The sequence below is a fragment of the Gallus gallus genome, chromosome 1, assembly GCF_016699485.2.
Source record: "Gallus gallus isolate bGalGal1 chromosome 1, bGalGal1.mat.broiler.GRCg7b, whole genome shotgun sequence".
Lineage (NCBI taxonomy): Eukaryota > Metazoa > Chordata > Aves > Galliformes > Phasianidae > Gallus > Gallus gallus.
Genome location: NC_052532.1, coordinates 77,958,434 through 77,976,810, shown reverse-complemented (window position 1 = coordinate 77,976,810; position 18,377 = coordinate 77,958,434). Strand labels below are relative to the sequence as shown.

At 38.8% G+C, this 18,377-nt stretch overlaps 1 protein-coding gene across 6 annotated transcripts in view; it reads left to right on the top strand.

Annotated features, from left to right (window-relative positions):
- Nucleotides 1-18,377, top strand: part of EPHB6 (EPH receptor A7) — a 73,717-nt gene that overhangs the window by 43,577 nt on the left and 11,763 nt on the right. For all 6 annotated transcript variants that reach the window (NM_001397123.1, NM_001004387.2, NM_001397125.1 and 3 more), the window contains 7 exons: nt 3,565-3,720; nt 8,450-8,788; nt 13,556-13,680; nt 14,396-14,558; nt 15,388-15,502; nt 17,754-17,809; nt 17,923-18,042. In NM_001397123.1, the coding sequence (NP_001384052.1) occupies nt 3,565-3,720; nt 8,450-8,788; nt 13,556-13,680; nt 14,396-14,558; nt 15,388-15,502; nt 17,754-17,809; nt 17,923-18,042 (1,074 nt within the window). The remainder of the gene's footprint in view (nt 1-3,564; nt 3,721-8,449; nt 8,789-13,555; nt 13,681-14,395; nt 14,559-15,387; nt 15,503-17,753; nt 17,810-17,922; nt 18,043-18,377) is intronic.

Sequence of the window (18,377 nt, the reverse complement as noted above, 5' to 3'; positions counted from 1 at the left end):
GCAAATATATCCCAGACGTGTCTTGTTTCAGAACTGATCGGTCACACAATTGCCATATTTTAAAATGGAAACATGATTTTTTCCTAAGAAAGTGCAGGAAAGGAATTTTCCCCAGAGCTCTTATCACTGTCTAAATCAAAAGGAAAGTGATTTTTTGCTGTCCTATGTGTCTTCCTAAGTCCCAGCTCAGTTCCAAAGCACAACTGGGTACAAATAGTCAAAACATTATCTGCGTCTCGTGCCCTAAAAATGGTACTGCAGGTACATGTAGGTCTGTTGATATTTCTGTCTATCCTTCTTGACCCTTTTCCTTACTCTGTTTTGTTTGCTCTCAGCTTTCCTTTCTACGCTTACTGCTGAAGTGAGCTTTTTGTTACGCCTCTTCTTCTCTCTTGCTTTCTCTAATTTTGTCCTCTTCCACACATAATCCCAGGACTTCTCTCTGCTGTTTATGACATTAGTCCTCTATCAAAAACTGCTTCTCTAGCCTCTCTGAGGAACTTTTCCTCAGACTAGTCAGATAAATGTGGACGACACAGCAGGGAGTATTCGAGGGAGGAGCTAAGGAAAATTGGGTCAGTGTCTCTGAGATGAGCTGTGCCCAACTAAACTGTTGTGGCATTCTGGCGCTGGGCCAAGATGTGAAAATGACTGAGACGTGCTGGGAGAAAAAGCACCTGCGCATGTCAAACTCAGCCTTCTCCTATCATAGCCTTGATTAATGGGAAGTGGCAGCTTGCTACATCCCTTGGGGTGCTAGCTCTGCTACCTTCTGTCCTTACATTAGATTTCTTCAATCGATGAGGCCTAAATCTGTGTTTTCTTGGTAAGTACTGGTGCCTGGGGGATGATCCAGTGACAAGGCCTGTGGCTTAATTTCTACTGATGGTTTTTGTGAGGTTGTTCTATAGGCAAATAGTGGAAGTGTTTCAGGAGGAGCTGTTCAGGCTTTCTCCAGGATGGTCCTAAGATAGTGATGTTCACTAAGACAATACGTGTTAGTCCTAGTGACGGTGGGCTTCTTTCAGCAGGGTATTCATTACTGACTGTTTCCAGTGAACACAGTAGACAACTGCAGAGACTGTAAAATCACAGAAAGTGCACATGATGCTGTGATCTGCATTAAGGAGGGAATGTAAGGCACACAAAAACTGAAAACTTTGATAGTGTGAAAAAGGGAATCCTGCAGAAATGAGTGAGAGCTGGACAGCATGGAAGACAGTCCTAGGCTCACTACAACTGCTGGACTAAGAGGAGGTAGCTTTTGCATATTTAGGTTGCCAGGGAATTTTTTTCTCTTTCCTTCAGAGTTAATCTTTGATACCTTATTTATTGAGTGTCTGGACTGAGGCAATGCTAGGAAAAGCTCCATGTCATAGGAATGATTATTGGTGCCATCTGTGAGCAGCAAGCTATCATATCTTAGGCAATTTTGGAAAGGGATAAAGGTTCTCACAAATGTGTTCAGTTGACTGACTGAATACAGAAGGTGAGTTCACATGGAAGTAGAAGGTGTGTGACAGCTGTAGTCCCTGATCATGCAGGATATTCTTCAGTTACATGAAGGTCAGTAAGTCTCTATTATAGTCAGTCCAGCTATATTGGACAAAACTGCAATTGAAAAATGCAGTTAACTGGAAATTTTAGGTCATAGTCTGTTTTCTATTCTTTTTTCCTCCAACTTTTCATTGGAAAGGTGAGGGAGATGTGAATCTTATTTAATCTCTATAAATCAGCTTAGCTTCTGGTAAGCTATGTGATTCAGTTTGATGGTTATTTTTTTCCTTGACATAGGAAGTAGAAATAACTAGGGGTGGCAGAAATGAGAATTTGAATGTGTGATCTTTGCTCTATATCTGCCATTCCTTCTGGAAATACAAGCATCTAATTACTATCATTCTCCATTATTGAAGTCCCCCTTACAGTCTGACTCTTCCAGGACTTATCACTCTATCACAATACATGTGGAGGTTATGCTGTAGCCAGAAGACTGCACACGGAGAAGATGAAATAATACTAGGGACCTAAAGCTCATAGGACTTCATAGATATTATTGACTGCCATGTCTGGAATGTGGCTGTATACAGGCCCAAAGTATACATCAGAAATCCCCAATGTACTTAGAAAACTCAAAGCAATAGGAATTGAATGCTTATGAAAAGGAGGATCAGTAAGTGAGATTCTCTATTTTTCTGAAGTTACTTCTTAAGAAAAATGCATAAATGGTCACTTAGCACCTAAGTGAGTTAGAAATAATTTCCGAAGTATTGTTATTGGAGTTAGAAGCCTGCTTTCTTTTAGTGTAGTAAGTAATTATCAGGTGGGTTAATTCTTCAGTTTCTGGTGTAGTGTTCCATTTCAAAACACTCATTAGATGTTCTAACTTCATATTAACAGTTGCACACAGTGTTCTTCTCTTACACAGTTCTCTTTGATATATAACATTTTTGCTATTCTCAGTCTTTTGGATTCTTCTGCTTATGGTAATCACTTGGACAGTTTTTCTCTTGAATGTAGAAAGCAGCATTCCCATCTGTCTTCTGAAATCAAACACTCATTTTGGGCCTATATGAAAGCTTCTCCTTTCCTAGAAATGTTTTTTATTGTGAAACTAACTAAATGAATGTCAGTCCATGAATGAACTTTCACCACGACTAATTAGTTGGTAACATCTAAAAATTCTGTGTCTATTTATATGCAAAAGCAGCTTTAAAAGCATGCATAAACCTTGCATTAAAATTATAAAAGCTGTGTCCCAATATTTCAGCACAAGACCCAAGTACTTTCTGCTAGGTAATTCAGCACAGCATCTTTGCTGACCCTAGAACGTGTTACAGTCCCTTATTCATAATAATTTATTATATTTTTCATTTTCTTTCCAGTGCGATGGATTTCCATCCTTGTTTCAGCTTTTTCCATAGGCATGTTCCTATAAAATTGCAGATTCAACTTGACTAACTTGAGAGCCTTCTATCCATGCCTGGGAAGTTTCCAGAACTACAGAAAAGCAGTTAGGATTGCCTTTCTGAGTTCTGGCTTCAATTTGATGCAAAATCAGCCATAGTAGTTTACATTTCTTTAAGCAATGAAACTGTCAAAAACAGCTTTAAAAAAAAACAATGGTTTTTTTTTTTTTTTTCTGGCTGTGCCAGCTGAGGGAAAGTAGATGTGCATTGTTAATGGCTATTTCCAAACAGATTACATGACTACCCTCTTTGGCTTCTGTAGTGCTAATGCTTTTTAGGTGAGTAAATAGAAGACAGTTACTTCTGATGGCCTAAGCTCTTCCTGGACTGATTCTCTTTCATCTGCTGATGAATCAATTTAAGCATCTATTTTACAGAATAAAATAAACTGTGTTAAAATTGCAACTTAAACAGTGCTGAAGTTCAGAGCTGATATTTTCTGTACTGCCATAAAACAATGAAACCTGCCATAGTTAATCTAAGTAACAAGTTTTCCCAACACCAGAAGCACAAGTTAAATGCAAATAAGATTGCATTGTTTCTGGAATCTGAATTAATCAGTTTCCTGTTCTTTCCTGTCTTATTTTCCTCTCCTTAGCTTGTCCCATTGGTTCCTTTAAAGCATCTGTGGGAGATGACCCTTGCCTTCTCTGCCCTGCCCACAGCCATGCTCCACTGCCAGGTTCCATTGAATGTGTGTGTCAGAGTCACTACTACCGATCTGCTTCTGACAATTCTGATGCTCCCTGCACTGGTAAGTATTTTAAAGGAGTATTTGAAAGCAGGAATAAGGGTGGTTAATGAAAGACAATTTGTCTGATTGATTCACAGAAGTTCCAACTCATCCCTTCTCATAACCATTGAAACAGTCCAAAACGTCCCTGGGCTTCCTTCTCTTGGTGACTGTAGATAAGAAGGTAGAAGTGTTCCTACTTGCTGTTTACGAAATTGGTACACTAGGAAAACTGTGTGTTTAGAATATTGGCATGCTGCAATATCAGACGCTCCGAATGAGGATACGCCAGATTTTAAATGACTCATGCAACGTTAAATAAACCTGTTGCAAGTATGCGTAAGATGATGAGAGAATAATATGCTAATTTCTCATTAAACACTACACTCATTTCATACACAGGATAAACATAGTACATTAAAAGAATTAACTAATATTTTCTTCCTTTTATAACTGAAAATTACCATCTTTACCGTGTGGAATTCAAATTATATTTGTGGAAATGATCCATTTTCTCACTGACCTATCTATCAGTTATAACTTTTCACAGTTATTGACAAAGGAAGGGCAACTGATATTGTCTACCTGAACTTGCTCAAGGCCTTTGGCATCCCAGACCACATCCTTATCTCTGAGTTGGAGAGACATGGATTTGAAGGCTGGACTATTCATTGGATAAAGAATCAGTCAGATAGTCATAGCCAGAGAGTTGTTATAAACAACCCTGTGTCCAGGCAGAGGCGGGTGATCAGTGGTGTCCCCCAGGGGTCTGTCATGGGATTGGTACTCTTTAACATTTTTATCAGTGACATAGATGATGGAATTGAGTGCACCCTTAGCAAGTGTGCAGGTGACACTAAGCTAACTGGTGTAGTTGACACCACAGAAGGATGCTATCCAAAGCAATCTGGACAGGCTTGAAAAGTAGATCCACAAGAACCTAATGAGGTTCAGCAACTCCTTACGCTTGAGTCGGGGCAATGCCAGATATGTTTACAGACTGGGAGAAGAACTCCTTGAGAGCAGCACCACAGAGAAAGACTTGGTGGTTCTGGTGGACAGAAAGCTGGACGTAAGCCAGCACCGCACACTTGCAGCCCAGAAGACCAACAGTATTCTAGGCTGCATCAAAAGAGGGGTGGCCAGCAGAGAGAGGTAGGATTGCACCCCTCTACTCTGCCCTTGTAAGGCCCCATCTGGAACACTGCATCCAGGTCTGAGGCTCTCAGCATAAGAAGGATCTGGAGCCATTGGAAAGGGCCCATAGAAGGGCCATGAGGATGATCACAGGGCTGGAGAACCTCTGCTATGACAAAAGGTAAGGAAGTTGGACTTGTTTAGCTTGGAGAAGAGAAGGCTTCAGGGAGACCTCACTGCATTCTTCTAGTACTTAAAAGGAGATTATGAGCAAGGGGAACAATTTGTTACATGGGCTAATAGTGATAAGACACAGGGGAATGGCTTTAAACTAAAAGAGGGGAAATTTATGTTAGACGTTAGGAAAAAATACTTTACTCAGAGGGTGGTTAACCACTGGGATAGGTTGCCCAGAGAAGCTGTGGATGTTTTATCCCTGGAGGCATTCGAGGCCAGTCTGGATGGGGCCCTAGGCAGACCAATCTAGCAGCTGGCCACCTTGCCCATCTCTAAGGTTTACCCTAAGACGTTCTTTAATTCTATGATTATGAACGTTAATAGGTCAAGAAAGTAATTAAGCCCAGAAAAGGAATTTGAGTTGGTGATGAGCTCTCAAAAGTCTAGTTTAAATAACACATCAAGAATCACTCATGAATTTTGTGGCAGTGATGAAAGTAATTCATGACCGAAAGCAACTTACAGTTGCTCTATGGCTATGAAGTTAAACACTCAGAAATTAGGAAACGTTTTGGGGTGCTTTTGTTTTTTTTCTTTCTGTAATCTCTTGCTATATATATACTGCACAGACTCTATCTTCAACAACATTAAGCAATTTTTACTTCACAGGGGTTTATTTCCTGAGCAGTTGTCTATCCTTTGCATTGGCCGTGATAAGAATCCTCAGCGAAAACTAGTATGTGATTATACTATTAAATACTATATCACAATACAAGCACAATACAAATACAAAGTGGCAGTTAACAAAATCAAATTTAGTTCTTATATTTCTTGGCATTCTGGTCCTTCACCTTACCTCTAATATGTTTCAACCAGTCTTCTGCGTGCCGTTTTCTGGCATTTTTAATTTGTTCATAGTACTGGAAGGGAGTACCCAGGTAAACATAGCTACAGGATATGTTCAAATGCTCCAGCATTGAACAAGATTGTAGATTGAGAGATCCCCCACAAAAACCTCATCCAGCTGTAATAATAAAGAATATAATCCTTTACATTAATCATTAGCTAATAGACAAAAGTCTATCAGCAAGTATCTATGAAACCTATAGGTAGATAATAGAGGAATAGTGAGAATGAGAATTCTTGGTTTTTGTTAAAGCCTTCTGGAAGGATGTGTTCTATAATTCTTTTTTCCCTCAGCCCTCCCTGTTACTGAGCTCAGCCACTCTGTCTCTGCCTTTCCTGTCTCCATGTCCAGATTTAGCAGTGCAACTCTGCTTCTTATTTTTACTTTTCTGACAGCTTTGTCTAGCCTTCAGTGTCTTGTCCCATTCTTATCCCCATGCTGTCTTCTCATCCTCTGCATTTTATACCTTCATTTTACTGCCTCTGACAGGGCAAGTAGTGTGTTGTACTTTAACCCTACAGATGGCTGAGCACCACAGTCATTCACTCACTCCCCCGCCATGGGAGCAGGATAGGAAAGAGAATTGAGAAGAATGAAGTAGAACCTGTGGGTTGAGAGAAAACTATTTTCTAAGACAAAGAAAAGGAGAAAGAAAATAATTACGACATATATATGAGAAATATATATTGAAATATGAGAAATATGAGACGTATATATAAGAAAATAATTACGACATTTATATATATAAGTGTATGTAATGTGATGCATGAGCAATTCCTCAGCACCCCCCATCCAATGCCCAGCTAGCCCCAAGCAGGGGAAGAAAGCTAGATGAACTCCCACCCTCTTCAAAACTCATTCAGCTTGATGTCATATGGTATAGAATATCCCTTTGGCCAGTTTAAGTCAGCTGTCTTATTTCTGTTCCCTCCCAACTCCTTGGGCCCTTCACTGAGAGTGGCTTTGGCTCTGTACAATGCTTCTTAGCAGGCACCTATAAACATCAGCGTGTTATCTACATTGTTTTTCTCCTAGAAACAAAATATAGCATACCAGACACTGAAGAAAACAATTCCATCCCAGATGAAACTAAGATAATGTCCACCCCTTATTCCATACTATTTACATCATGCTCAGGTGTCACAACTTCCACACATCCTAACAAATCCCATAGTCTATGGGCCATTAATGTAGATTGTCCATGGTATTCATTTTAGTTCATAACTTTGAGCTTCATCTGTTGTAACAGTCCTCCAGTGCAGGAAGGATGATTCACAGTGTTGGGTTACTTCATGCAGAAACTAATTCTGGTTCCACTGAAGTTTTTTGTTCTTTAACCTGGGAAATTCTTATTGTACTAATGTTAACAATTCTTATAATGACCATAATAAAATGGCATGCAGTATTATGTAGTAATTTAACATCATACAATTTAAATCATTGGCTGTTCTCACCCAGCATCAAATCAGCTTGAGGTAAACAATGGACATCCCCATCCTTCCACATTACTCACAGCGTGCACCCAGGTCCTTGAACAAAAGCAATTCCATGAATAGGCTTGCTTTTGCCCAAGGCAGGAATAACCGAGGCTGTCTTGCCCCACATGGAAGACATGTAGATATGTGCACCACCAGCATTTTATCCCCTTCTACAGTATGTAGGAGGTTTGGGCAGGACTAGCTCGATTGGCATATCCCTGAATGTTGATTAACCAGGTAGCTTTTGCTAAATGTGTGTCCCAGTGTTTGTATGTCCCAGTGTTGTCAATGTATTCCAAGTGTTCAGGAGCTGTCCTAATTCTGTTCCCTCCCAGCTCCTTTGGCCCTTCATTGTGAATGGCCTTGGCTCTGTACAGCAGTGCTTAGTAGGCAACTATAAACATTGGTGTATTTTCAACACTTTTTTCTCCAAGAACCAAAGCATGGCATCATACCAGACACTGAAAAAAAACAATTCTGTCCCAGCTGAAACTAAGACATGGTGGAGGCACAGAATGGGCTCTTTTTAATGCTGTTAGAATGCCATTCAAGAATCCTGCTGTAGCAGGAATAATTGTAGGGCAAGTGCTGTTCAGCTGTTGCAATATATGGAACGGCAAACTAAAATATGAGATAATTCAGAGGTATTAGGTGCCATAGGAGAGATCTAGAGGTCTCAGTAGAGACAAGGCTTCACTAAGCTTGTGTAAAATTTAGTATTTCAAAGGTTTGGAACTTTTCTAAACACTGGATGTTCTTTTGGGGAAAAATATAAGTTACACCCATGATACAAGGACTCTTCTAGTCAATTTTGTGTCCCTAAAATATGAGTGCGTAGCTACTCCTCTTTGTATATAAATGTATGTCTGATATAGCAGGGAGCACATTTTTCTTAATCTTATCCAGAGAAACATCTACAATAGAGTAAGAATGAGAAGAAAAAGCATCTTAATTTTTAATCTTCCGTTTTTCCCTACTTCATTGTCATATTCCCTCCCCTACCTCTTTCCCATTCTTTCATAAGATTTTTGTCTTTCATACTGTCTTCTAGGCATCCCCTCTGCTCCCCGTGACCTCAGTTATGAAATTGTTGGCTCCAACGTGCTCCTGACCTGGCGCCTCCCCAAGGACTTGGGTGGCCGCAAGGATGTCTTCTTCAATGTCATCTGCAAGGAATGCCCAACAAGGTCAGCAGGGACATGTGTGCGCTGTGGGGACAATGTACAGTTTGAACCACGCCAAGTGGGCCTGACAGAAAGTCGTGTTCAAGTCTCCAACCTATTGGCCCGTGTGCAGTACACTTTTGAGATCCAGGCTGTCAATTTGGTGACTGAGTTGAGTTCAGAAGCACCCCAGTATGCTACCATCAACGTTAGCACCAGCCAGTCAGGTGAGAAGCCTCCTGCATCTGAGTCACAAAGTTTGTATGTCTGTCTCTCATTTGATTTGCTTCAATGGAGCTGAAGCTTTTTGTTTTGCCCTTTTTTATCTTGCTCTATCAATTCCTTGATTTCACCTCTGTCTTTCTCTTTCCTGATTTGTCTTGAATGGCTTTTTTTCTTCCCCTTTTGCAAAAAAAAACAAAAACAACAACAGAAAATCCCTGACTTAGTTTATCAGTTGATGTTCTTATACATGGTGAGTAGATGTTGAGGATAAACTGCCCTAGAGTATATAGTAATGGGAGATGTAGCTCTTTGGGTCAGACAGCATCTTTCTTTGTCTTCTACTAGAGTTTGAAAAGAATTTTGTGAGCATCAGCTTGCCACAGCAGTTCTTAGAAAGTATTTTTTTTTTTCATTCTCTTCACTTTGCCTATTTCCCATTTTTATCATAGAATCCATTCTAAAATAAAATTCCATTTTATCATAGAATTGTTAGAGTTGGAATGGACCTTTCAAGGTCATCTAGTTCAAATCCCCTGCAATGAACAGGGACATGTACAGCTAAATCAAGTTGCCCAGGGCTTGATCCAGCCTTGCCTTGAATGTCTCCAGGGATGGGCTATCAGCCACATCTCCAGGCAGCCTGTTCCGGTGCCTTACCACACTCACTGTAAAAGACTTTTTCCTTACATTCAACCTAAATCTATCCTCTTTGAGTTCGAAACCATTTCCCCCTGCTCTATCACCACAGACCCTGCTAAAGAGTCTGTTCCCATCTTTCCTGTAGGTCCCCTTTAGATACTGAAAGGCTGCTATCAGGTCACCTCAGAGCCATCTATTCTCCAGACTGTACAGCTGCAGCTCTCAGCCTGTCCTCGTAGGAGAATTGTTCAATCCCTTATCTTCTTATTCTTCATTGATGTACATTCATATAAATATCTAGCATTTTTCACCTCTTCAATCTTAATTTCCACGTTACTGTTTTTCCACCCTCTTATTTTTCCAGTACATCAACTTCCAATCCCCTCATTTCAGTTCCTACCTCAATGAACTTTAACAAATAGTGTTCAGTGTTTTGTCAAATCTATTCACCTTTTGCCTTATTGCTTAATACAGTAAGAAGGTAGAAAATAGAGAAAGATGGTATGTAAAGATATAGATATAGATAAAGAATATTGATAGGCACTGTATAGCGGGATAGCAGCCTATAACAGAAAGAATGTACACAACTACATTTACTAATCACCTACATATAATGAATATGAAAATCACAGTTTTTACTGTTCTTGGGGAAGCGTTAAACTGAATTTTGACAAAACAACCAGAAGCAGAGTCACCATCACTATTTTATTTGAGCTGCACTCCGTTATTTACACATCTTGTATTTACTGGTACTTTGCTCTTACTTTTTTATCCTTGTTTTGATAAATGGTCGTGGAATGTTATTCTCTTGTCAGTAAGGAACAGATTTTTTTTTTTGCCTTTTATATGATAGAATTTTTAAATATCTTACATTTTTCACAGAGGTGTTGTGATCCTTGTAGCTAGGAGCTAAACGAGAGATGACTAGGAACTAATTATACTTCATGATAATCACTAAAATACAAATGATTTGTGTGGGCATTCACAGAGAAAAAAAAAAGAGGTAAAGTTGTTGAAGTGTTGAAGAGAAAGTCAAGTGTTGAAGAGGAAGTCAAATTGATGTACAAAGAAGTTGTATATCTGGAAGAAAGAACAGCAAATTCAGTATTTCTGTGAATATCCTACACAAGGACTGAATTACAGAAGCAGCTGGAGAGAGCATGCATACAGTTCTGCTAAATGTTAGCAATAATAGATTGGGCATATATTGTTCTTTATAAATATGTATAAGCAGGTATGGAGAGGAACTGTGCACAGCTTGATTGAGAAGGTATGGAGCGGAATACTGTGATAAGGAGAAGAATCATAGAATGACTCAGGTTGGAAAAGACCTAAAAGATCATTCAGTCCAACCATGACCTAACCAAATACCCTAAGTGTAACAACCCTCTGCTAAATCATGTCCCTGAGCACCACATCCAAATGGTTTTTAAACACATCTAGGGATGGTGACTCAACCACCTCCCTGGGGGCGTATTCCAGTGCTTAACAGCCCTTTCTGTAAAGAAGAGTTTCCTGATATCCAACCTAATTTAAACTGAGCAACATAAAACGTCTGTAAACATTTAGAGATGTGTAAATGTTAAACTAAAATAAAACTGATTGGATTTCACACTGTAGTTGCAGAAACCACTGGGGAAAAAAAAGTCAGTAAAGCTCAGAAAGAAAAAAGTGCTGCAGAATATGAGGTTGGTTAAATCACATCTTTTGATTTCAGCTTCTTCTGTGCCTCCAAAAGGAAGGGAACATATCTACAACCCAAGCAACTTCCTACTTTTAGCAAATGCCAGGGGTTTAAAAATCTCCTGCTTTCTTTTGAACTACTCCCTCAAAGACAGAGTAGTGGAGCATATACAGGGATACCTGGTCCTCTTAGGAGTCTGGCAGCAAGTGGGTGGTCAGTTTTTGTTTACAGTAAAGGGTCTGGCTGGATAATTCATTTGGTAATTTCTGGCAAAATCCTTTGACTTCTGCTGAATATAGGCAGGTATTCTGTTAACATCCTAAAGAATTCTTTTTCTTCCTTCTTCTCTTCAGCCTTCCTCATCTGATGTAATTCAAATGAACAGCTGCTTTCTCCTTCTGCCTAAAATCACCAAATCTGCTCTTCTGCTTTTGACTTTTCTCACCACTCCTATTCTTCTGGGTGTCTCTTAGCATGGTTGGGCATGTTGAGTTTCTTGGATATCTCTCTCCAAAGTGGTCTCTCATGCACTAATGCAGTCTTCAATGAGAGAAGGCCAGATTCCTGAAACAGTGTGCTTTGAGTGGTTTGATTTTGTATTTCCATTTTTTTTCTTGCTCTTCTGTGACTTCACTAGGAGTGAGCTTGAAATGAGCCACCCTCGATTCACGGTGATAGCTCTGCTGTGACAAAGCTCTGCTTCCTCCATTACACAGCCCATATCATCCATGTCCCCCTCCCTTCAGTTCTCTCAGCAGTTTTTCACATTAGTTTAGCTTACTATTGTTGTTGTTATTATTTTAGCAATTATTATTATATGGCAAAGATGGATATTTCAGGTTGTTCTGTTCTTAAAGAAACGAGGGGACAGGAAGACATGAAGAGCAGAAAAATCTGAATTGGAGAAAGATAAGCTGTCTGAATGAACGGACATACTGTAAATTTGGTTTCCACTGAATTAAAAATGACAAAAGAAATACCCTTCAGTACTGATAGCTTCTGAATATTCTGCTTATTCATGCATTAGAGTTTTCTGACTTCCTTCATTTGCTAATGCAAAAAAATACTCCTCCCCACACTCTGACTCTTTATTAAAGATATCGTAGAATCATAGAATGGCCTGGGTTGAAAAGGAACACAATGATCCTCTAGTTTCAACCCCCCTGCTATGTGCAGGGTCACCAACTACTAGACCAGGCTGCCCAGAGCCACATCCAGCCTGGGAGAAAGAAAACCTGGTCATGTGACTCCTCATTATATTCATGAAGATTAGTTGGTAGCAAGGTATACTGATCCAAGATGAGGTCTATTTTTTGTCTACTTCCTAAATCTAGAGAATATACGTGTTCTTTTTTTTTTTTCTTTTTCCACGAAGGTGTTTTGAATGAGTTTGTTTGTCTTAAGTAACTCTGGAGAAGCAGAACTAAAGAATAGGTGTCCCCCTTTCCTTCACATTCCCTCTCTACCCAATCCACTTATTTAGATAGAATTTTAGGCTTGCAGACTCATGTTGCTGGTCTGACCAGATACTACTGTCAAGGACATCAGAATTATAAGAAAAGAGCAGAAAGCTGTCAAAAACTAGTAACTCAGAGAATGTAGCATTTTCATGATGCTCTAAATTCAATCCACCATTGTATGCTAGCAGGAAAAATATTATCCTTACATGTAGAGGAATTGCAGCCAACATCCCACAAAAAATAGAGTCTAAGGGCTGTATTTACCTAGTGGTTAGACTACTTTACATCTTTCATTAGGTGTTAAATGTGATACTTGTGCAGGAATGTTCCATACATTCGCAATTTTATAAATATTTTAACAAATATAAAAACCAAGCAATTTTTGAACTTTCTGAAAGATTCTATCTCACAATATGCTGTTTGCATTCAGTGAATAGTCAGCAAAGCTACAAAGAGCTAGACATGTACATGAAAGAAGCTTTGAAATCAATGTTCTGTTACTCAAATTGTTAAAGGTCAGAATACATAGAAAGGAAATCATGCTTTTAGCACTTCGGTGGCACGAGAGGCAAGGTAGCATAGGTGTTTTCTTATGATAGGAAACTTTGAACTTTGTATTCCCTAATTTACTAACACTGGGAAAAGAACTTTATTAATAAACTTCTGACAGTAAATACATATTTATTTTACACCGAACCATTCATGTTTCACGTAACCTTTGCATTTATATGAGATTTTTCAGAACTGCTGTGCATGATCAGTTAGATAATGGGTTTCTTTATTGTCTGTCCCAATTTCCAGTGACTGTATCTCTACTCCCAGCAGAGTAAAATTGCACTTGGATTTGTTCTGGTTATTTTACAAAGTAAAAAGGGAAAGTAAGCGAGGGAGTGACTTAACCCTTTAGTTTTTCATAACAAATATTCAACTATAGGTCCTTGTTAACCTTTTCACTTTGCAATCACTCCTTCTCTCTTTTATTCCAGTGCCCTCCGCAATCCCTATGATGCATCAGGTGAGTCGTGCTACCAGTAGCATCACACTGTCTTGGCCTCAGCCAGACCAGCCCAATGGGGTTATCCTGGATTACCAGCTACGGTACTTTGACAAGGTGAGAAGCAAGTGATGCAGTGCAGATTGTTATATAGCTATTATGCAGAAGAGAATGGGGAAGTCTTCTGTCTGGAAGATTCACCCTTGGATCAGGTTAGATGAGGCTGAGAAAAATGATCCAATTATGAAGGAAGTATTGTAAGCACCAACGTTCATAATATATGTTTCATCTAACATCTGTCCATCTGCATTTCCCAGCTTGGAACCATCTAGAGATGATGTTAAAAAGGGAAAAGAGGCTTGTAGCCAAGGTAAAAAACTGTTGCTGAAATAACTGAATAAATTTAGCATCAACTGATACAGGTAACAGTGGAAGAAGCTCAAGTCTCCAAATTTCTATATTGGAAACGTTCTCACTGCAACTGTCCTGTGTCTCCATTTATGCCTGGATGGACTAGCTTTGTGGGGAAACCAGGCATAAGGGAATGAAAAGTAGCCATGAGAAGCATGGGTAGCAGTGCACGAAAAAGTCACATCTGGAATATCAGTTGATGTTAGGAGGCTCTATAACAGATTCAAAAAATATTACACCCACACGGAAACTATCATTCCTTGATATGAAGAGCCAGCCATATTGACAAAAGTCTCCTTTTCTTTTTCCTTCCCTTCCCTTCCCTTCCCTTCCGTTCCCTTCCCTTCCCTTCCCTTCCCTTCTCCTCTCCTCCTCTTCTCCTCTTTTCTTCTCTTTTCTTTTCTGTCACTGACATTCACAGGCAGAAGATGAGGATAATTCATTTACTTTGACTAGTGAAACTAACATGGCCACTATATTAAATCTGAGTCCAGGCAAGATCTATGTCTTCCAAGTACGAGCTAGAACAGCAGTGGGTTATGGCCCATACAGTGGAAAGATGTATTTCCAGACTTTAATGGGAGGTAAGTGCTACCATTTTGTATTCCTATCTGCAAGTGCCTATCTTTTATTTGTGTGTCACTCTTTTTATTAGCTTATCCTCTGGAGAATGCTACAAGACACTGCTACTCAACTTGTGTGCTTGTATATCACAATTTGCATATGCAGATTGTTTTCACTCAGAGAAAATTCATGTTGTTAGAGCATGTTGTTTACACTCCCTTAGCATTTATTACCTTCATTTTTTCCAGTCCTACTCTTTGATTTCATATACCTTTCAGCAGGAGCAGAGTGTATCAGTAGAACTCTCTTTAGGAGCATAGCACTATATGCCGTGGTTTGGTCTCCACCTGTCACAGGACATCTTACCTACTGAATGCTCTGTTGAAAATCTTAAGACAAGTGGGACAAAGGACATATACACAGAACCTTACCTTCTAGCAGTATTACCATCCACTCATGCAGAGAGTAATGTACTGCACTGTGATGTCCTTTGGTCTTGATCAAAGGTACATGTGTCTACAAGCCAAAATAATAGGAGGAAATGGGATCAAAGCCCAGGTTTAGAACCAACCTCTACTTAAGTGGCTGGTCAGATGTCGGTGAATCAGGGAAAGGATGAATGAAGTGGGAGGGAGTACTGGCTTTCAAAAATAGGAAGGAAAGCACTGGAGAAGCACAGTTGAAGGGGTAAAATAATAACCAAGGCAAGCACTTGCTACATGATGAGGAATAGCCTGGGAGGCAAAAGGCTGATAAGGACAGAATTATGGCTGAAATCTAGATGGGGCAGATGGGAAACTCTAATTGTACATGTTCTGTACATTTGCCTGTCTGTGTCTTCTTTTCTAGGAGAGCACTCGGAGATGGCACAGGACCGACTGCCACTTATTGTGGGCTCAGCACTTGGTGGTCTGGCATTCTTGGTAATTGCTGCCATTGCCATTCTTGCCATCATCTTCAAGAGGTGAATTCTTTGACTTGCTTATGTGCCAGTGTGTGCACCCTAGACAGTGAAACTTTCTTACCCCTGCTACGTACCACAATCCCCAGGGAAGCTGCCTGATCTACAGTTACCTGTAGCCAGTTTGCTGAAGGATAAAAGCTGTACATCCCAAATCATTCCACAGAACACACATTCATAAAACATAGGTTAAAGAAAACAAATACCACTTTCAATTTTGGAAAAGAAAAAATAGCAGATAAGTCAATGTAGAGATAGTCTGATGTGGTAAAAGAGCAGGGCAAAAATCTTAAAAAGAAAGAAAAGTAAGGGTCACTAGAAGAGCAGTGTAGAGGTATAAAAGTAAACAGTGAAGGAGGGCTGAAAAAAATAACAGTCATCACCTGCTCCTTCAATGTAAAGGTTTGACCTTAATTCCCTAGACTGTCAGTAATGGATTCGTGGATCTTTTCTCCACTCTGCCACTGCACAAAATGAACTTTTTAACTTTCTTTGTTGAACTAAAGAACTATATAAATCATTTATCTTCAGAAAGTGACACATAGCTTTAGTTCTTTTTTGTTCTGTTCTTTTTTTTTTTTTTTTTTTTTTTTGATTTCTTCATCAGTATGTATTCACTTTTAATATTTTTATTTCTGGGGAGAAAAGAATTATCAAATATTGTTATATTTACAATGTTGTCTCCTTTTGTAGATTTGAACTGTTAAAATACAATTTCTTGTTACAGATGGAAATGTGGCATTAGAGTAAATTAATATTACCAAATCTGAGTGGGGAAAGACTTTTTTGGGTTTTGTTTGTTTGTTTGTTTTTGTTTTTATAAACACGTAAAAAGAAATCATAAAAGTTTTATATAAATATAAATAATATAAATATTTATATATATCTTCATTTATACATGAAGACTCATGTAGTAGTGGTTCAGAGAAAGTGAAGAAATAACATGGCTATTTTTAATTTATCCTTGATAAGAAAAATAAGTTTGATGATGTAGGAAATCCACATGAAAATCATTAAAAGGTCAAATATGCATGGATACAAATACAATAATTTTAATTTGGTTTTGCAAATTTTTGATACATCTGGTCCAGCTAATACACAATTTTAAAACACCTATTCTAGCTGATTTTTTGTTTTGGTTTTATGATGGAAAAATATTAATATGTCAGATGACCTATAAAAAATCTGAATGTTGACCTGAATAATCCACATTTCCTGTTAGAATGATAAAATGATAGTAAAGAAAAGTAATATTATGTTTCACAAAGCTCTAACTTCAGGTGCTGGTTGAATCAGATAGATCTTGTGTTGAAACAACAAAGCAGATGAGTTGATAAGACTTCTTATATACAGCAGGGATTCTATAGGAAACATGGGTTTGATTTACAACCTAGTATAATTAATATGATTTAGAAAAGATAGTAAACTACTATATACATCTTCAGGGGGAAAATAAAACTATAAACATTGCTGGGAACAAAACGAAGTTACTAGAAAAATGGAAAATATTAAGATCAAACCAAGAATGGCTTAACATTTGGAAAACAGCTAGATCATGATACAAATGGCTTGAATAAAACACATTTAAAATGATACTGTAGTCTGAGAAGCACCTATGCTGAGAATCACCTATGCATACTGGAATTTAGATTCTTATTTGCATTAAGTATTGCAGTAATAAAGACTGTTTTAAGCTGCACATGTGGAGATCACATAATGGAACAGATGTCAGTCCATCTTGTTCTTTGTGATTGTTCTTGGGTGTCATACTGAAAAGAGTAGTCAAAGTATATGCTATTAAAGGAGAGAAATGAGAAATAAAGAGTGGAATTCATATGCATCACGCATTTCTAATTTGAGTAGATTGCTCTTAGAATGTTTTTGAAAGTTTTTTCACAGGAGAGGGACTGCATTGTTTTTGAAAATAATAATTTGTTGTAATTGAATGAAATTAAAATGTAAATTAGCAAGAATAGCAAAAAAAAACATCCAAGACAGTAAAGTTAAACCCCAGTTTTCTTTTTCAGTAGACTGTTGGATTCCATCTCATTTCTCAGGTCTAAAGTGGGGTTGCACACAGTAGTGTAAAAACTACCAAGTAGAAAACAAGCTAGGTTACCAAGAGATTTGCAGGATCTTAACAGTATCACATATACCTAAATTCAAGGATTCAAGTCTTTCACTGAGAAGCCTACCACAATATCTAGGGCAGACTTCTGCATGTTTTGACTTTCCTTTCCTTTATGTCCTGCAGTAAAAGGCGAGAGACTCCATACACAGACCGCCTGCAGCAGTATATCAGTACACGAGGTAAGTGTTCTTGAGCAGCAAATGGCAAAGACCTATCTTTTCAGGACTCAGTAGAACCCATTTTCTTCAGGGGCTGATTCTGGTGATGTTTTGGACTGTCTCCTCCACTGCAGGACTTGGAGTGAAGTATTACATTGATCCTTCCACGTATGAAGATCCCAATGAAGCTATTCGAGAGTTTGCCAAAGAGATAGATGTGTCCTTCATCAAAATTGAGGAGGTCATTGGATCAGGTAGTGTGAGAATCTTCGGATTTTGAACCTTTTTGTCCTAACTTAGCACACTAGTGGCCTGAAGTGGACCAAATTCTGACACATCAAGTCTCTCTCTCCAAACCAAGTTTGAAACACCCTTTGAAGATTCATGTGACTTTCTCATTTGAACTCTGAACAAGTAATCCCCAACCTGACTGAATTTGAGCCTTCATCAGGAACTTTACCTTGACCTAAATGGTCTTAAGTAACATGATTTCCAAACAGTTCCAGAAAGCTTCCATATAGGAATGTTTTAATGCACCTGACTAAACACTTTGCTGTGTTTCCTTACTTGAGGTGTGTTTCATCCCTTC